Raw genomic sequence first — 17,463 nt, forward strand, 5'->3', positions numbered from 1 at the left:
GCCCTGGTCCCTGTGTATGGGCAAGTAGACCCTCAGGAGGAGGCAAAGGAGAGGATGGATTCTGTCAGGCAGTTTCTGATATGCTCTGTGTGGAGTGTAAACCTGACCCAGCACTGCTTGGTATGCCTTGCTTCTTCTCAAAGCATTGTTATCTAAGCAAGTGACAGAAGAGCTTTTGTTATTTTATCTAAGTTAAATAGTCTACTTCATTGTATGCAACTTTGCATAATATCCATGTCAACAGAAAAGCTAACTTTTTTCAAATTTGAGAGCTGAATGGACAATTCAGTAGATAGGTTTTTTATTTGGGATAATAAAAATCAACCTTCCCTGCCCTAGTGTTAGGCCCCATTGTGAGCACCAGCTATCATTTTTCTCATGGAGGTCAGGGGCAGAGTTTTTACAACATTAATGGTAATGGATATGTGAGCGAATCTGCCTTGAGGAGGCTGGAGTTCGGGTTAGGACTGTGGATATTCTTGGCTCTTAATGCACCCAGCCACCTGCACTGGAGCCTCGAGTGGGTTTGTCTCTCTTCTTCAAACTCCAGGATAAGACTTTTGGGAACAGGGATTTTTGGTCTTCACCTTCTGTGAAGTCCTTGTTGTAGACTTCACAGTGCTGTGTGTTCTGTCTGCACTTGGTAAGCATTGGTTGAGCTGAAATTCAAGGGTGTGTGGGTGTGCGGGTGTGCGCATGCACGCACATGATGCCTGTGGCCAAACCTCTGAGGAGATAGAGCAAGGCCAAGACCTGGCGATTGATTGTTGTCTTATTAACTAGGGTTTGATGTCATCTGTGAAGTCTTTGCTTGAGTGGTTGCTGCCTCTGCTTAAAGTGAGAATTTTTCTTAGGCTTCCTGACCCATTTGATTGAAATAAAGTTTCCTAATGTTTTTGTTTTTTTCTCAAGGTATTTGATGAGAGGGCGGCAAACTTTGAGCACCATTCGGGAAGGCTTGGTGCCACGGCGGAGAAGGCGGCTGCTGTTGGAACTGCTAATAAATCCACAGTGGAAGGCATTCAGGCATCAGTAAAGACAGCTCGAGAACTCACACCCCAGGTAAAATTATGCTTGCTTTTTATTGTTTCAATATTCACCCTACAGTGTTCAGTAAAGGTCAATTATAGAACAGTTTCTATACATTTTTGAACACTTATTGTAAATTGTCGTGAAAGAAACACACTCATAGTCTCAAAATCATTTTTATATTGTTGTAGTTTTCTGTAATGATCATAGATTACTTCTGAAAGTAGAAAACTAATAAAGTGACCCCTCACCCACACTCATAATTAGGGAAATATTTGGATAATCTTCAGAGGTTAGTCTTTGAATTTTAGAGCTTTTGCCTTTCCCTGCATCTCTTTGAGGATATTTTTTAAAAATTCGGTTGTGTTCATAACTTGTTTTCTTTTTTCTACTTCATTATATAACCAAGTTATAGCCAGTATGCTGTGAATAATATAGTAATCAAATTATAGGAAACTCATCTTTTTAAAATTGATTTATTCAGCAGATATTTATTGTGTACCTGTAGTATATTAGGAACCATGCTAGGCTTTACACATCTGTGATACTGGCTTTGGTGGGAACATGCAGGGAGAGATTTAAAAAAAAAAAGCACACCTTTATATTGTTTATCTTTTGCCCACATGGCATGTTAACAAGTTAGATTCTCTTGAAAATCATACATGTCCAACTTCTAAAAAACACTTCCATAAAATATGAACATGAGTAACTTTCTTTAAAAACTTCCATAAAACATGGAACATAAAACAGGATTTCTGCATAAAAGTGAGATTTCTAAAAAAGAGAAACAGAAAACTAAAGATACCAATGATGGAAAGAGTAAGGATTTTGGAGACAGATCTGGACTTGAATCTTCTGTGACCTTGAGTTTCCTCATCTGTAAAATGGGGAGAATTCCTTCCTAGTGTATCATTTGGAGGATTAAAAGGATATGCGTACAGCCTGTAACTAACCAAATACTCAGGAAATGTTAGTTCCTTCCCCAACTGCTATACCTGATTAACTGGGAGCTCTTGAGCAAGTCATTTACATTTTGCATCTGTAAAGTGGAGAAATTACCTGACCTGTCTCATAGGGTTGTTGTGAGGATTCAGTAAGATAATAGATGTGAAAGTACTTCTTTAACTGTATATAGTTACTTTAAAAAAAAAAAAAAAAAAAAAAAAAAAAAATTTTAACGTTTTTTTTTTTTTAATTTATTTTTGAGACAGAGAGAGACAGAGCATGAATGGGGGAGGGTCAGAGAGAGAGGGAGACACAGAATCTGAAACAGGCTCCAGGCTCTGAGCTGTCAGCACAGAGCCCGACGCGGGGCTCGAACTCACAGACCGTGAGATCATGACCTGAGCCGAAGTCGGACGCTTAACCGACTGAGCCACCCAGGCGCCCCTATAGTTACTTTTTTAAAAATAAATATTCATAATCAGTTTTAAGTAATTTTTAGTATCTTTCTTGGTGATGATTTTTAAGGTGGAAGAGTCTTCCCAAGGGCTTAAACATAGGTCAGTTTGGTATATGTTTGGAAGTACCAAGTGAATGCCATTTACTTTGTCATTTTATTACCTTCCCCACATCAGGCTGTGACTGTAAAATCTTCTGCAGGGGCCCATTTGGGTGAGATGTTTATGAGACCAAATCTAATGTGTTCAGCCTGAAAAGAGACTTACCCATTTTTGGCTTTCTAGCGCCATCTGTAGGTAGAGAGGGGAAAGCTTTGCTGAAAGTTTGTATTCCAGCGGGAGGGTGCCCTGAGGTTTAAAGGTTGTTTTGTCATTGACAGGTCGTCTCAGCTGCTCGCATCTTACTTAGAAATCCTGGAAATCAAGCTGCTTATGAACATTTTGAGACCATGAAGAACCAGTGGATTGATAATGTAGAAAAAATGACAGGTAGAGCTGTGTGCAGAGTTCTTACTGTCTAATCCTTGAGGAATGAGTTCTGAGAAACTCGAGTAGGACTGGTTATATTACTTAGCTGTAATTGGATGAAGGGACGGTCATGTGCCCGACAGTGTACTTGGCCCTGATTAAGGCTGCTGAGCAGCGGCGGCTTCTCATTCAAGCCTTGCAATTTTGTTTGAAGAGAGGCTCTTTGAGTCTATTTTAATGCTGCCCTCCCTGTGTGATGTTTATTGTTACAGCTCCTATCTTCTCTTTGAATAGTGCCTTTGCTCAGTCTGAACCAGAGTTTGGTTTCAGAGGCTGGGAGGCAGTGTTTGTGGATACAGTAAGTGTCCCTGTCATTTTCAGTGGGTTCACATTTCAAGGAACCACAATAGCTACCATTTAATTCAACTTGTCTCAGAGTTTCCTCCAACTTATCAAGTACGTAGTTTTAAAAAAAGGAGAAACCAACCGCCAACAAACCTGTGTCTGTGCAATTGAAGTGGCACCTCTGAATCTTCATTCTCTGTGGAGGGAGGGATGGGAGAGGAGGGAAGAAATGAGGAAGGCAGGCTCTTCGGCTTCCCTGCAGAACTTGCTGGGACAGGGTCCGTAGCAGCCAGAGATGAAAGTGGAGCTCCTGAGGTATCGTAAGAGAGGCAACGGAAACAAGAAACAGGTGGTTAAGGTTATTAGACTCCTCTGAGTGGCTCATCTTGGGCACTACAAGCTGCCAACAAGCAACAGATGGCTGGGGAGTGAGGCAGAAAGGGAGAAAATGTTATTAACACAACGTGGAGATGCGGTAAAGGCTTGGGACGCAATCCTTGTTTCCTCCTGATGTCGTTGCAATTCTGGTTGTCTGTTGTAGCCACAGGAAGGCCAGTGACCACGGTGGTACGAATGCTATGACTCTATATGGCCCTCCCGGTCTCCATCTTCACTTTTTTTTTTTGAACTAAGGTATTCACCTGGAAGCTTCTGATTGTAGAGGAAGGGCTTAGAGCTGAAGGAGAGAATTCTGGGTGTTAGACTTTCACGTGAGAAACTTGAGTGGACAACAGGGTTTTTGAGTCTCTCTTCTAAAATAGAAACTAAATTACATTCCTTTTCTCCTGACAGGGCTGGTGGACGAAGCTATTGATACCAAATCTCTGTTGGATGCTTCTGAAGAAGCAATTAAAAAAGATCTGGACAAGTGTAAAGTGGCCATGGCCAATATTCAGCCACAGATGTTGGTCGCTGGGGCAACCAGCATTGCTCGCCGGGCCAACCGTATCCTGCTGGTGGCTAAGAGGGAGGTGGAGAACTCTGAGGATCCCAAGTTCCGTGAGGCTGTGAAAGCCGCCTCTGATGAATTGAGCAAAACCATCTCTCCAATGGTGATGGATGCAAAGGCTGTGGCCGGAAACATTTCTGACCCTGGTAAGCAATTCATGGTGTGGTTCACCTCACTTGAGAGGTTAACTCAGGAAGCCGACAGAGTGGTAAGACGATATGCACCCACCCGCAACCACCGCATACAATATCTGGGAGCTGAAACTACAGATACTTAGTTTGAGAGTGCTAGATTAATCTTTTCATGTCCAAAAAAAAAATATTGCACAGACTAATTTCTGCAATATTGCAGGTTTGTTGCAAGTTAGTTTCTCTGGACCAACTTTTCTGTGCTTGTCTGATTAGATACCCCCTGGTCCTGTTTACTTGTTGTTTTGGAAATTGCCCAAAAGATGCATGATAACCAATGCATAACTTCTTTTCTGCTTTTCTTAAAATGCTTTTACTCTGTTAAACATTTTCTGTTTCTGTCAAATTGGGAGGGCTTAAGTTGACGTGTAGATCTCCTAGGTGAGTGTCCTCATCCTCTACCAAAGAGTCTGGACTTTCTTTAGCTGAACTTTGAGCACGTTTTCAGTATTACTGAAGATGTTACCACTCCTTTGGTTAGAAACATCGAATTCCTTCCTGTTCTGAGCATCCAGTGTGTCTAGCCTTGTCTGTGAGTAGAATGCAGTCAGTGTAAGGGAGTGGGTAGGAAGGACTGCCCTATTCATCCCTAGCCCAGGCAGGATCTTTCTGGTATCTCGAACCCACCATCACTAAGGACACGCTCAGGTTCCTAATTGGAGTTTCTAGTAGTTTGAGGAGAATTCTTGAATTCCCGGTGACTGGACACTGTAGCAGCAGCAGCTCAACAGAGAGGGTTAATACACTTAATGCCAAGGTGAGCAAAGGAGTAGTGAGAAAGATAAGACAGACTCCAGGGAATGTATGCCCAATCTGAAACTGACATCTCCCCTGTTCTGAGTTAGGCAGGCATATCTCTTGACTGGTTCATCATAAAAGAGGTGATGAGCACCACCTGAGCCCAAAGTGATCACGCCCAGGAGTGTCTTGAGTACTTGTTAATTGTACAGGCAAGAAGGCACCCTGCACCACTGGGAATAGCTGGCTGTGACCCTTCTGACTCTTTGTATGCCTCGCGGCTTCTGCCCTGCCCTTACCTCCTTTCCCCTTCAATCACTGCCTGTGATGCTTCCTGGCAGCTTCACATCCAGCTTTTGTTAATAGAAACCAGTTCTTCTGCTGGACAGACAGTGCTCCAGGGTGCTGACCTGCCCAGCTGAAAGTGAGGGCTTCTTATGTTTAGGCCTGCAAAAGAGCTTCCTGGACTCAGGATATCGGATCCTGGGAGCTGTGGCCAAGGTCAGAGAAGCCTTCCAACCTCAGGAGCCTGACTTCCCGCCTCCTCCGCCAGACCTTGAACAGCTCCGTGTAAGTAAATTCAGAGTGATGGGGAGAATTGAGCAGAGGGTGTTGGGACTCTAACAAGGGGGAGGTTGGCTGTGTTCTGGAGCCTCAGTTGCCAGCGGTCTTTTTTTAACTTCTGCTTAAAGCCTAGTTGGATGCACAAGTTGACTTTCATCTTTCATTCTGAAATTAGTGGAGTCCTAACCCCATGGTTCTGCATGGGGCGTGCTGGGTAGGTGGGGGTCTGTGGGGTTGGCCTGCTGTGTTGGGAACTGATTGGAGCAGAGGAACTGGCTTTGGTAAGTGTGCATGTGATGAGTGATGAGGTAGTAGTAAGTTAATGAAGAGTGGGAAAATAATCTTGCGGTGAGATTTTCTTGTGTTCCCAGTTGACAATGGCAAACTGAAGTGGGTACACTCTTGTGTGCATTCTTTGTTCCTTTACTTGACTTTTTTTTTTAGTAACAAAGTAATACAGTCTCTTTGTTTTCAAGTTTATTTTCCCCCCAACTATCATGTAAACTCTTTTGACGCACCCCAAAGTACCATAAATTTATTCTTCCATAAATCAGTGGTTTAGAAAGAGGCTTAGCTGGGCAATATCTTATAGATACAAATCCTAGAATAGGAAATAGTGATTATTCTAACCAAGTATTAGAAATAGCTGGACTTTGGGAATAGTTTATCAAGGCAATACTTTGATTTACTCTCCTTGACTTACTTTGCCATGTTTAATGTCGATAAAAGATGTAAATTTCTAAGTTGTTTGAGGATACAACTGGGTCATTTTGCCCAAACTAAGACACAGTGCTTCCCTAGCCTCCAGTGCCTCAGCCTCATTTGATTCTTTATAGCTGGACTGTTGGTGGGTTGTTAGGGCCAGGGTGGGTGGGGGCTATTCTGGCAAATGGCTTTTTATGGGATCAACAGATTTATGACACGCAGAATCAAGATCTTCGAGGCTTGTTTAGCTACCCCTTATTGACAGAGGAGGACCCTGAGGCCCAGGGGAGAAATTATTTGCCTGTGCACCTTCCCTTCAACATAGTCAGGGCCACAAATTAGATCTTCTTTGGGAATCCTTGGTCCAGTAGTGCGTGCGTGCCTCCCTGGAATATGTCCAAAACTGTAGCTGCTGGCTTTTTGTGGAGAACAAGGAAGAAAATATGCATCTGTTGAGATTGAAGCAGGTGGTCCTTGTGCTCAGTGTGGGTGGTCTTATATGGAATGAATGTGGGTGGCTTTTCTGGGGATGCTTTTTAGAGGAAAGGAAAGAATTCTAGAGGGGAGTAGTTCCTAGGGTTTTACTTACAACCCAGTAATTCTTTCTTAGCTGACAGATGAGCTTGCTCCTCCCAAACCACCGCTGCCTGAGGGTGAGGTCCCTCCACCCAGGCCCCCACCACCAGAGGAGAAGGATGAAGAGTTCCCTGAGCAGAAAGCCGGGGAGGTGATTAACCAGCCAATGATGATGGCTGCCAGGCAGCTCCATGATGAAGCTCGCAAGTGGTCCAGCAAGGTAAGTAATGAAGCTTTTCTTGTGGAAAAAGGATGAAGAACTGTACACACAGCCCAGGAAGAAGAGTCTGTTTGGAAAGTTACCCTCTGTCTGCTTTGGTTCCTGTTGTTGTCAATAGCATGTTCCTCTTCTTACTTGTGGTTTAGTAAGATGCTTCTGGCGCCTGATGGCTTCTCCTTCTATTGTCATCTAGGCTGCCTGTGATTTAAGAGGAGGGTTCCTGTCCTCTGTCCATGCAAGGGTCAGCTGCTGTGACCCTGGACATTTGGGGTCTTTGAGAAACTGCTTCTCTTTCTTAAGATTGCTGAATGTTTTTAGATGCTTTCTTGCTAATTATCAGCACTCCAAACATGAAATAGTCTTCTGTGGGCTCTGCTAGAGCTAGGTGAAGTGTTTGCATTTTCCTTCTGTTTTGCATAAAGGCAGTTAGATTGGTGTCTTAAAAGCCATGTGCTTTGTCCTTTCCTTAGAATCATCTTACGCCTTGGTTCAAGACAGCTCCAGGCTAACTCCACCTCGACAAATCTGAAAGTGTAACTATTAGTGTGGTTGGTGAAAATTTAGATGCTGGCAGCAGTCATGCCCTGGGAATAACTTTTGCCTATTTTCCCCTAAATGATGGAAAGTGAGTGGAAGCTTTTCTAGATGTAAGCTAAATGTTATTGCTAACCTTGCAATGAAATATAGTTCTAAACTGTTCGTGATATGACCCTTTCTTCTAGATCTTTATTCCCACCATTTATTTGCCTTTTTACACCCTCAACTGTCTCAAGCTCTTGTATTAAATGTAGTTCCCCAGGGACCTTCTGCACGCAGCTGATCTTGGGTTTTTCCAGCCTGGGAAATTGACCTTGGGTTTTTAATTCTGTATTTTTCTGTGCTGTTAGCTGTGAGCCTAGGTTCTAAGAAGGAATGAATAGTGTGACCTTGCTGGTGTTGGGCCTGACCATGGAATTATTTATAATTGTATCTTTCTAACTAGGGCATGCACACCTCCAGGACCTTAGCAGAGTCCCACTGCATGTGGAGAGTGGGATGGAGGTGACGATGAAGGTTGGTTTTACTTAAAGATTTTAAAGGAAATTTAAGCTTTATTACAGTAAACCCAGATATACTGTGCAGCAGGACACAAAACATACATGAATTATAAACAAACTTAAGGGGCAGAGAGCATCAGCCTACATATTTTTCCGACTCTGCCATTTGTGGCCAGAAGTCTTTAGGTCTGACTATCCCTGGAGATTTGGAACATTAGGAGATTGCCAACTTTGAGCTGTGTGAAGTCAGGAGCTATTTGAACCGTGTGTATCTGGGGGATGGGTGTGTTATGTGTTTGTGTATCTGTCAGTCTGTTTTTGTACATTTTGAGACTCTGAACCCCAGTAGCAGTGAGCTGGCTTCTCTTCTAAGGAATGGGGATGAGTCCTACTTGAGACAGAGTTTAGGGAAAGAGTTTAGAATGTACCTGAACCCCTTGTTTTCCCTGAATTCTCCAACTCTGTCATCAACATTTGGAGACATGTTTCCTGTACAGGATAAGAATTTTAGGAGTGATAGCAACCTCAGTTAAACTTCCATGTAAACTCTTACTTCCTCTTGGTTAGCGATTTTTTTTTTTTTTTTTTTAAGTAGGCCCCATGACCAGTGTGGAGTCCAATGGAGCTTGAATTCATGACCCTGAGATCAAGACCTAAGCTGAGGTCAAGAGTCGGACACTTAACTGACTGAGCCACTCAGGTGCCCCACTGATGTTTGATATAAAAAAACCCGTGTTCAGGAGCACCTGGCTGGCTCAGTTGGTAGAGCATGTGACTCTGTATCTTGGGGTTGTGATTTCGAGCCCCACAAAATTCTTAAAAACAAAACAAAACAAAAAAACCTGTGTTCACCATTCTTCATATACATGGTTTGCCTTCCTTGAGGCAGTTCCTTTTATTTTCTTTCCCCTCAACCTATTTCAGCATCTGATCACACTGCTTCTTGCCTTGGCCTTTCAGAATCCCCATCCCTGTTATTAAATTCATTCTTTCCCCTCATGGGGCCTGTTCTCTCGTGGGCCCACATTTGGGCTTCTCTGAACCCAGCCTTGATCAGTTGCCACGTTCATGTGTTATCTGTGAAGTATGTAAATTAAGCTTGGGATGAGAACCCTAGTTTGCAACAGGAGAGATTTAGTTTGTACCCAAGGAACAGCTTTCTGAGTCAGTACTAGCAAGGGATGCAATATGAGATTGTAGAAGTGTTGGCCCTGAAGATCTTGAGAGAGAGAGAGAGAGAGAGAGAGGTGGTCTGAAGTGTGGGTTTTCCCTAAGATGGGAAGCTGGATGAGGCATCTTCTGGAGACTTCTTTCAGCTGGGTGGTTGTGGGGTATTTGATAAGTCCTCTTCAATCACCATTGTGTTTGGTTTTTTTGCCTCTTTCCTGGTTTCATTATCAGTTGCCTCTGATGTATCATTTTAAACTCTGGGACTTTTTAATTCCTGAAGGAAATAATGATCTGTGTCTGGTTACTGCAGAGCTGACCCAACTCACTTCCTGTGTCCAGGAAGATATAGAATAGTGTCCTTATGAGCCAGCAGGGAGTACTCACTTTCTTCTGTTCAAAGCAAGTTGTGTGGCTGAATTTACTTTTTCCCTCTGGATTCCTTTTAAAGGTAATCAGCTACTATTGTTTGGTTGTTTGGCTCCTCAAAACTATTCTGAGAATTACTCTTGGCAGGTTTACCTTTGGTGGTGAGTGTATGTAAAAGGAATTGCACTTGCTTCCTTGGTATGACTTTTTCTCTGGAAACCCTTCGCCACTGGAGTGAGGCTCTTTCTTTTACTCACTATGAACAGGGCGGCTGGGATTGGTGCTGGAGGCTGAGAATTCCCTTTCTGTGAGTTTGGTTCATCTGGCTTCTGGAGAGTCTGCCGTTTTCTTTCCCATCCTAGGCAAGCTTTGGTTACTAAACCAGCTGATGCTCAGCTTCCCCAGTCCTACTGCTCTTACTAACACTGTCCCTGTTTCTCATCCTTCCTGCCATCGACAAAGCGGGGTAACCCAGCCGCTGAGGTGGGTATAGGTGTTGTAGCTGAGGCAGATGCGGCCGATGCTGTTGGGTTCCCTGTCCCCCCTGACATGGAAGACGATTACGAACCTGAGCTGCTGTTAATGCCATCCAGTCAGCCGGTCAACCAGCCCATTCTGGCCGCGGCTCAGTCATTGCATCGGGAAGCTACCAAGTGGTCTAGTAAGGTACTGATTAGCACCCCCGGTTGGGGCTGCTCCATATGCATCCGGCCATGTGCAGCCTTGACACATTGCATCACTCATGATCTGTGCGAGTCCTGTGAGTCTGAGCAGGGCGGGCATCTGTCTGTCTGCACCTTGTTGTTAGGACTGGCTTCACAAGTTTGATAGGTCTGCTAATGCCAGATTAATTGGATTGCATTTATGTTTGGGGGTAGAGATGGGGTCACTTTTTGAAAGGATTTCTTTTCTTACCTCGGGGCCACAATTGGAACCTTAAAGCCCTTGGGAAGCCGTGGATATGTCTCTCAATGACTTGCAGGTCTGGAACCACTGTAGACCATTAAGAGGTCACCTGGCCTGACCATTGAGCTTTGCCTGCCACCCCCTTCTCTGCTGACCTGTCACTGATGGCTCAGGCAGAGTTGATCAGGGTGAGAAGCAGCTTTATACGGCAGGGTCTCTGGGGCGGACTGCTTGTGGCCCTGCACTTGGCTGCCTGGCAGATGCTGGCTTCAATGGGAACCCACAGGGAAGGGGGCTTTACTGACTGCTTGTCCAGGTATTTCAGTGGGAGGGGCTGGGAGTGGGGAACAGTGGGTGCTTCAAGGCTGTAGGACAGGCAGCCACAGAGCTTTGACCTTGGGACTGAACCAACGCTAGTTTGGGGAGTAGGGAAGAGGGTGATTATTCTTTTTTCCTTTTGAAGGTAGCATGTTGCAAGAAGAAAGGGTTTGAAGACTGATGGGTAATAACTAACCCTGGCACTACACTGTCTTCTAATCAAGGTCATAAAATCCTGGAATGATACCAGGTCTACACTGGAAGAGATGGGCCCAGACAGCCTTGTCTAACATGCCCCTATTCTCCTGACTACTTCCCATACCTGCATTCTCTCTGGCCTCAATTACTGCCTGAGATGTTCCACGCCTCCCCCCATAGTGATCAGCCACTTCGTGATGCCTGTGGGGGTGTCTCACATGGTGCCCTGCAGTGGCATGGTTTGTGTATGCTTCACTGCCTTGTATAGAAATTGAAAAGCATGAGGGGAAAAATGAGTAGGGCCTGACCTTTTAGGTAGTTTTGAACATTGCAGTTGTTATTTTTGGTTTTTATCAGTCAAAAGAGAAACCTTTTGAAGGCATAAATTACTTGTACATTTCTTTATTGTGACCCATGGGGTTTTAATGAACCCAGATGCCAAATCTCAGATAAACTGCTATTTGTTGGAGTGGGGGTTCCATTTATAGCTTTGACTCATGATTTTTATTTTTCTGGTGCCTCCGCGGCATCCTCTTAGCTGAAGGTTTCTTTAATTGAAGCCACTTAGCTGAGGGGACAGAAAAATTGATTCTTGGCCTTTTAAAAAGTGATAAATTAAAATACCGTGTTCCTTTAGGCTGACAGGACAAATAAGAGGCAGTAGAGGGAGGGCAGGAGCAGTCTAGGTGAGAAAATACATCTTGTCTCACCAATGCTGATAACAGTTACTTGGTTTAAATTCCAGTTCAGCAGCAATGGTCCTTGGCTGCTATTTGTAACAAGGGTTAGGATGAAGAGGATTTCAGCATCTGGAAAGGCTCCTCTGTATTTTTCCCCTCAGGCCAGCTTACTGCTTTCCCCCTATAGAAAGGAAAATGCCTGTTTAACCAACTTCTTGACCTCATCCTCATTTTTATTGCCATGATTAACTTGGAGATGCTGAAGTGCTGTGTTCAGTGCTATGCCAGGGGTGCACATGTTGCCCTTCCAGACTAATATTTTACCTGGTCTTCCTTTTTTTCAGTTGGATAATCTCTTTCCCTCTCTGTCTCTCTCATTCAGTCCTGGGAGGAGTGCCTTGGATCACTCTTCTCTCTGTTCTCCTGTACCATCCATGTCACTCAAGAGTAGTCCTTTTATCTTCTTCCCACCCTTCCAGAGGGCCACTGGAGCAGCAGGCTCCGTCCTTTCTTCTCTGTGCTTCTCCTTCCTTCCCTAACTTGGCCAGAGTTGGGGCTGAGCTCACATTATGTCTTTGCTTCTCTCTAGGGCAATGACATCATTGCAGCAGCCAAGCGCATGGCCCTGCTGATGGCTGAGATGTCTCGGCTGGTAAGAGGGGGCAGTGGTACCAAGCGGGCACTGATTCAGTGTGCCAAGGACATTGCCAAGGCCTCAGATGAGGTAACGCGGTTGGCCAAGGAGGTTGCCAAGCAGTGCACCGATAAGCGGATCAGAACCAACCTCTTACAGGTATTCAAGAAAAGTGTGCGTGTGTGTTGGAGTGGGGAGGATGGGAGGGAGAAAGCAAGAGAGAGAAAACTGGATGAGCAAGGAGGAGGAGGAGCTTTCGGAGTGGAAAGAAATGGCAGAAAGGGAAATACTTATATGTACATTTGGGAAAGGCAGAGTCAGGAAAATTTATTCCCTGATCAAATGAAAAATGTTAATGCTTCCTTTCTGAACAAAGGGACTATATTGGTCCTAGGGAGAAAGCAAGTGGAATCCTGCTGGTAATTTATTGAATGCCTTCTGTATTCCAGCCCCTAGGAATACAGAGGTGGACAAGTCTTGCCCTCAAGGAACTCGTGGGTAAGAAAAACATTAGAAACATACTAAATTTTCTTTATAGGTATGTGAGCGAATCCCAACCATAAGCACCCAGCTCAAGATCCTGTCCACCGTGAAGGCTACCATGCTGGGTCGGACCAACATCAGTGATGAAGAATCTGAGCAGGTATGTGTCTGCTGCTGCTGATGTCGTGCCAGCAGCTTCTTTGCCAATTATAGCAACTTAATTCAGCTTTGGGTAAGTTTTACCCATGATTTGAGTATTCAGTATGTGGAATGGAGTTTCTCCGAAGGGCATCTGGTTGGAGAGATGCATCAAAAACTTCGAAGGGGAAGTAAAAGTCTTATGCAACTTTGGTCACTTTACAGATGGGAAGTTGAGGCCTAGGGTTAAGCGTTGGTAGCAGTTGGGACTCTGCTCAGTTCTTTTTCTCCATGGAATAGGTTTGGCGATCTTGAGGCCTCTAGTCTGTTCACTCCTGCCCATTTTGACCTTTTTGACTGGAGAGACTTTCTCCTTCCTAGCTCACTGGGTGATAAGTACCCTGGGGAGGTTGAATAATGTAGGCTTTTCAGGGGCGTGTGATGAGGCTGAAATGACAGTTCAAAGGAGGTGCTTCTCTCAGTTTCTTTGACAGCAATTGAAATAAGGATGATGGGAGGAGGGTTCTCTTAAGCGATGGCAACCACTTTTTGGAGTTTGTCCTCTTTCACTGCCTCCTGGAAATGTGGCCCACGACTATTCACAAAGTCTTCATCTGAGCACCTGTTTCTCTCCTTACCTCCTCTCTAGTAGGCCCTGCTGTAAGCCAGACTTCCAGTGTCATCTTACAGTAGGTAGCACAGCTTTTGTTGAACTGCTCAGACAGGCTCATCGTACATGGGCATGCATGTGGCACTCACTGTATTAGGCACTATGAAGGGGGTTTGAAAAAGTCAGACACAGTCCCTCTCCTTGGGGAACTCCGTCCTTGATCTCTGGGCCAGGAGACAGAGAACCTACTCCCCTAGTGCCAGTGGTGCTTTCACTACCATATTTCAATCCAACAGCTCTCACCCTGGCCTTCCTTGTGCACCAGAGGAATTGGATCTTCTCCCCTAACTTCCATGTAATCTGGGCAGGGTTTGGGTACTGGGTTGTTTCCTGTCATGTGATCTCATCTGCCCCCAAGAAAAGGAAGTAAAGAAAACAGGGAAGGAAGAATAGGACTCATAGTTTCAGACCATATCATTTAACCAACAAAAACATATTCTGGGAATATCTACTATGTTCCACCTAATATCCCAAATAAAAAAGGTAGAAAGTGACAGGGTGGTAGAATGAAAAAAAACACAGGACTGCCAGGTTAGAAGTTTTGAGTCCTCATCCTGATTATTGTGTGAGTTTGGTTGGCAAATCTCTGAGCCTCTCTGGGCCTTGGCCTCTTTGTTGACAGGCATGAAAAGATCAGCTGACCAGGAATTTAAGCCCATAGTTCTGCCTCTCAGAGCCGATGAACCCTCAGAAATTGCATGCACAAATTTTATACACACGAGCATTTTTCGGGGAAAAATCTTTAGACTTCATGAACTCCTCAAAGGGTCTGTGGCTCAAAAATAGTTTTGTGGTTTTGTGTGTGTGTGTGTGTGTGTGTGTGTGTGTGTGTGTGTGTCTCAAATAACAATTAAGAAGTAAATTACTGAGCTAATAGATTGTTAGTTCTCTGAGTTTCTATGGTGGAGTACTAGTGTTATCCCAGTCCTGTAAGTTTGTGTTTAGATTTACTGATTTAGATTTTCATCGATTTATATGATGATGGGTTTGTTCATTTGGTTTTTTCACTCCTTATTAGAATTAAATATTTATGAAATATCTCTTGTGCCAGGCACTGTCCTGAGACATAGCAGCGAACAAAACTGAAAAATATCACGGTCCTTATGGAACTTAAATTTTAAATCAGGTAAAATATCAGATAAAATGAACAACTTAGGTAAAACATACAGTTTATCAGTTAGTAATGATGGGTTCTGTGGAGAAAAATGAAGAATTGGAGGATGAAATGCTGTCAGTGGGAAGGTCTTTGTGATTTAAAGTAAAGTGAGCAGGGAATGCCTTACCAAAGATCAGAGCAAAGATCTGGAGGTGAGGGGTGAACCATGAGGGAAAAGCATTCCAGGTAGAGGGAACAGCAGGAGCATGAGGCAGGAGCTTGTTTGAAGACCAGGAAAAGAGTATGTGCTAGAATCTATCTGCTGGTATAGTACACAGTGATGGCCTTTTTTGGGTTGTTTTTGGTGATTCCCCTACACCACCAGTGATATGACAAGTGGGGGGACGCCAGCTGCAGGCGGGGTAAACTGCAGTCCACTCCTAGCTTAAGCCAGTCTTGGAGGTTGGACTGCGTCAGGGACTGTGAGTAATGGAGAATTCTTGCTTTCCTTGCAGGCCACCGAGATGCTGGTTCACAATGCCCAGAACCTCATGCAGTCAGTGAAGGAGACTGTTAGAGAAGCTGAAGCTGCTTCAATCAAAATTCGAACAGATGCTGGATTTACATTGCGCTGGGTTAGAAAGACTCCCTGGTACCAGTAGGCACTTGGTCAAACTTGGCTGGCACAGAAACCCCTACTAAACAGAATGAAATGATTGGAGTCCCAGAAGATGATGAAAATTGCTTAGGGGTTAAAAGCCACATCCTGGCCTGACGTAACAGAAAGGAATGAGGCCTCTTCACTTTAGAAATCATTTATACTCTTGTCATGGACACTTTGAAATATGTCTCCGTATAAAGCCTGTATTCTCAAACACAGTTAATACTTGTGCACACTCTATCCCAATAGGAAGACTGGGCTTATAGCCCATGGACTTCACATAAGCTCAGAATCCAAGACTGAACACTAGCCAGACACCTGCTCTGCCCTCATTCCCTAGGGGACAGTTCCTTCTTTGCTTCATTCTCCTTGTTCCCCTACCCCCTTCTACCTGCTAGGCTCCCAAGACCCAGGGCCCAGACAGCTTAGTTAAGAACGAAATCACTGTGCCTCCAAAATTTGTTTTGGGCTTTCTATATTGCTCCTGACCCTGGCTGTGTACTATCTGGGTCCTTTTCAGAGTGAGCTTCGCTGCTACAAGGGAAGATGGCCTCTGGGAAGCCCCAGTAGGTGGAGCCTGGATTTACTTCTTGCCCTTCCCCAATTTAATCCTTCTAATTTCCCACAGTACAAAACCAAATTTCACTCTCAGGAGGAAATCACAGAATCACATGATTCTGTCTTTACCTTGCCCCTGAGCAGTGTCTGTGCTAGGGAAAATTCCTGTCCTATATCCGGCCTCGGCCTGTCAAGGTAGCCACCCCACAAACACACTGTGTGTCCTGGTGCTTTCTGCTACTGGAGGGGCAGAGTAGCCGGGGTGTGGCCCTGCCCATCTTCCCAGCAGGGTCACTCCCAGGAGCTTCATGCTTTGTCACTGCCTGCAGAGGTCTGTGCTGAGGCCTTATCATTCATTCGTATCTCTTGTTCTGAGCTGAAATGCTGCATTTAATTTTTAACCAAATCATGTCTCCTGTCCTGGCTTTTGTATTCTACCCTCACCCCCTTCCTAAACAGGATTTTAAAGATATGTGTTTGTTCATTGTAATTTTGAAAGAGCCTTTTTATCCTTTTGAAATTGTCCTAAGAATTGGTGCTTGCCTCCGGGATTGTTTAAGAGAAAGGCAGTCCTGTCTGAAGGGCACTTCCTAAGGGAGATTGGTACTTGCAGACTGGAATTCTGGCACTGTTGGGAATGAATCAATGAGAAATAGTCCTCAGTATGTTCCTACCTCCCGTAACCAAGACCCTGTATCCTCTCCTCCCTCCCAAGTATGAGTGTCCAAGAGAATAATGGGTATAATATTTAATTATCACCATAAATTTCCTATTAGCAAAGTGAGAGAAGAACTTTTCCTTTTTTGCACTTATCACTGCTGTCTAAGCATTGCCCAGCACATGAAATCTTATTTCTTCCCAAAGCCAGAACTGGATGAGTAAAGGAGTAAGAACCCTTGCCTGAATGTCCTTTCTTCTCACCTCCCATATATGTTAAATCTCAACATCGAATGTGTAAAACTTAAGTTGGTACTGTACACTCAGGCTTCCTCTATTTTCTTTTAACTGATGAATATTATTTTTAAGGCCCTCAGCATATTTGTAGTTGCTTACCTGATATAAATGCAATATTAATGCCTTTAAAGTATGAATCTATGCCAAAGATCACCTTTTGTTTTACGAAAGATTACTTAGAGGAAATAAGAAAAATTATGTTTGCTCTCCAAGTTCTTCCAGTGTTTTGAGACACTGGTTTACACTTTACGCCAATGTGCTTTTCTCTTAATATCAGCGCTCAAGACAGTGAAGCAAGTTAAAAAAAAAAAAAAAAAATCCCTGAAGACTGATTAGAGACATCACCACTAAAAAACTACATTTATAAGCTAGGATTTGTTATATGCAAATATTTTCTGCCTCTTCTTTTGTT

The 17,463-nt window shown here is 44.0% G+C and overlaps 1 protein-coding gene across 2 annotated transcripts in view; it reads left to right on the forward strand.

The window, feature by feature from the left end:
* Window positions 1-17,388, forward strand: part of VCL (vinculin) — a 110,028-nt gene extending 92,640 nt beyond the window's left edge. The window contains exons 14-22 of one of the 2 annotated variants that reach the window (XM_042909142.1): window positions 913-1,062; window positions 2,810-2,918; window positions 4,035-4,337; window positions 5,563-5,687; window positions 6,997-7,182; window positions 10,218-10,421; window positions 12,447-12,650; window positions 13,030-13,134; window positions 15,394-17,388. In XM_042909142.1, the coding sequence (XP_042765076.1) occupies window positions 913-1,062; window positions 2,810-2,918; window positions 4,035-4,337; window positions 5,563-5,687; window positions 6,997-7,182; window positions 10,218-10,421; window positions 12,447-12,650; window positions 13,030-13,134; window positions 15,394-15,540 (1,533 nt within the window). In that variant the 3' untranslated portion in view covers window positions 15,541-17,388. The remainder of the gene's footprint in view (window positions 1-912; window positions 1,063-2,809; window positions 2,919-4,034; window positions 4,338-5,562; window positions 5,688-6,996; window positions 7,183-10,217; window positions 10,422-12,446; window positions 12,651-13,029; window positions 13,135-15,393) is intronic. The other variant, XM_042909141.1, reaches the window with a different exon arrangement.
* The last annotated feature ends 75 nt before the right edge of the window (window positions 17,389-17,463 follow it).

The sequence above is a fragment of the Panthera leo genome, chromosome D2 (assembly GCF_018350215.1).
Source record: "Panthera leo isolate Ple1 chromosome D2, P.leo_Ple1_pat1.1, whole genome shotgun sequence".
NCBI classification, from domain to species: domain Eukaryota; kingdom Metazoa; phylum Chordata; class Mammalia; order Carnivora; family Felidae; genus Panthera; species Panthera leo.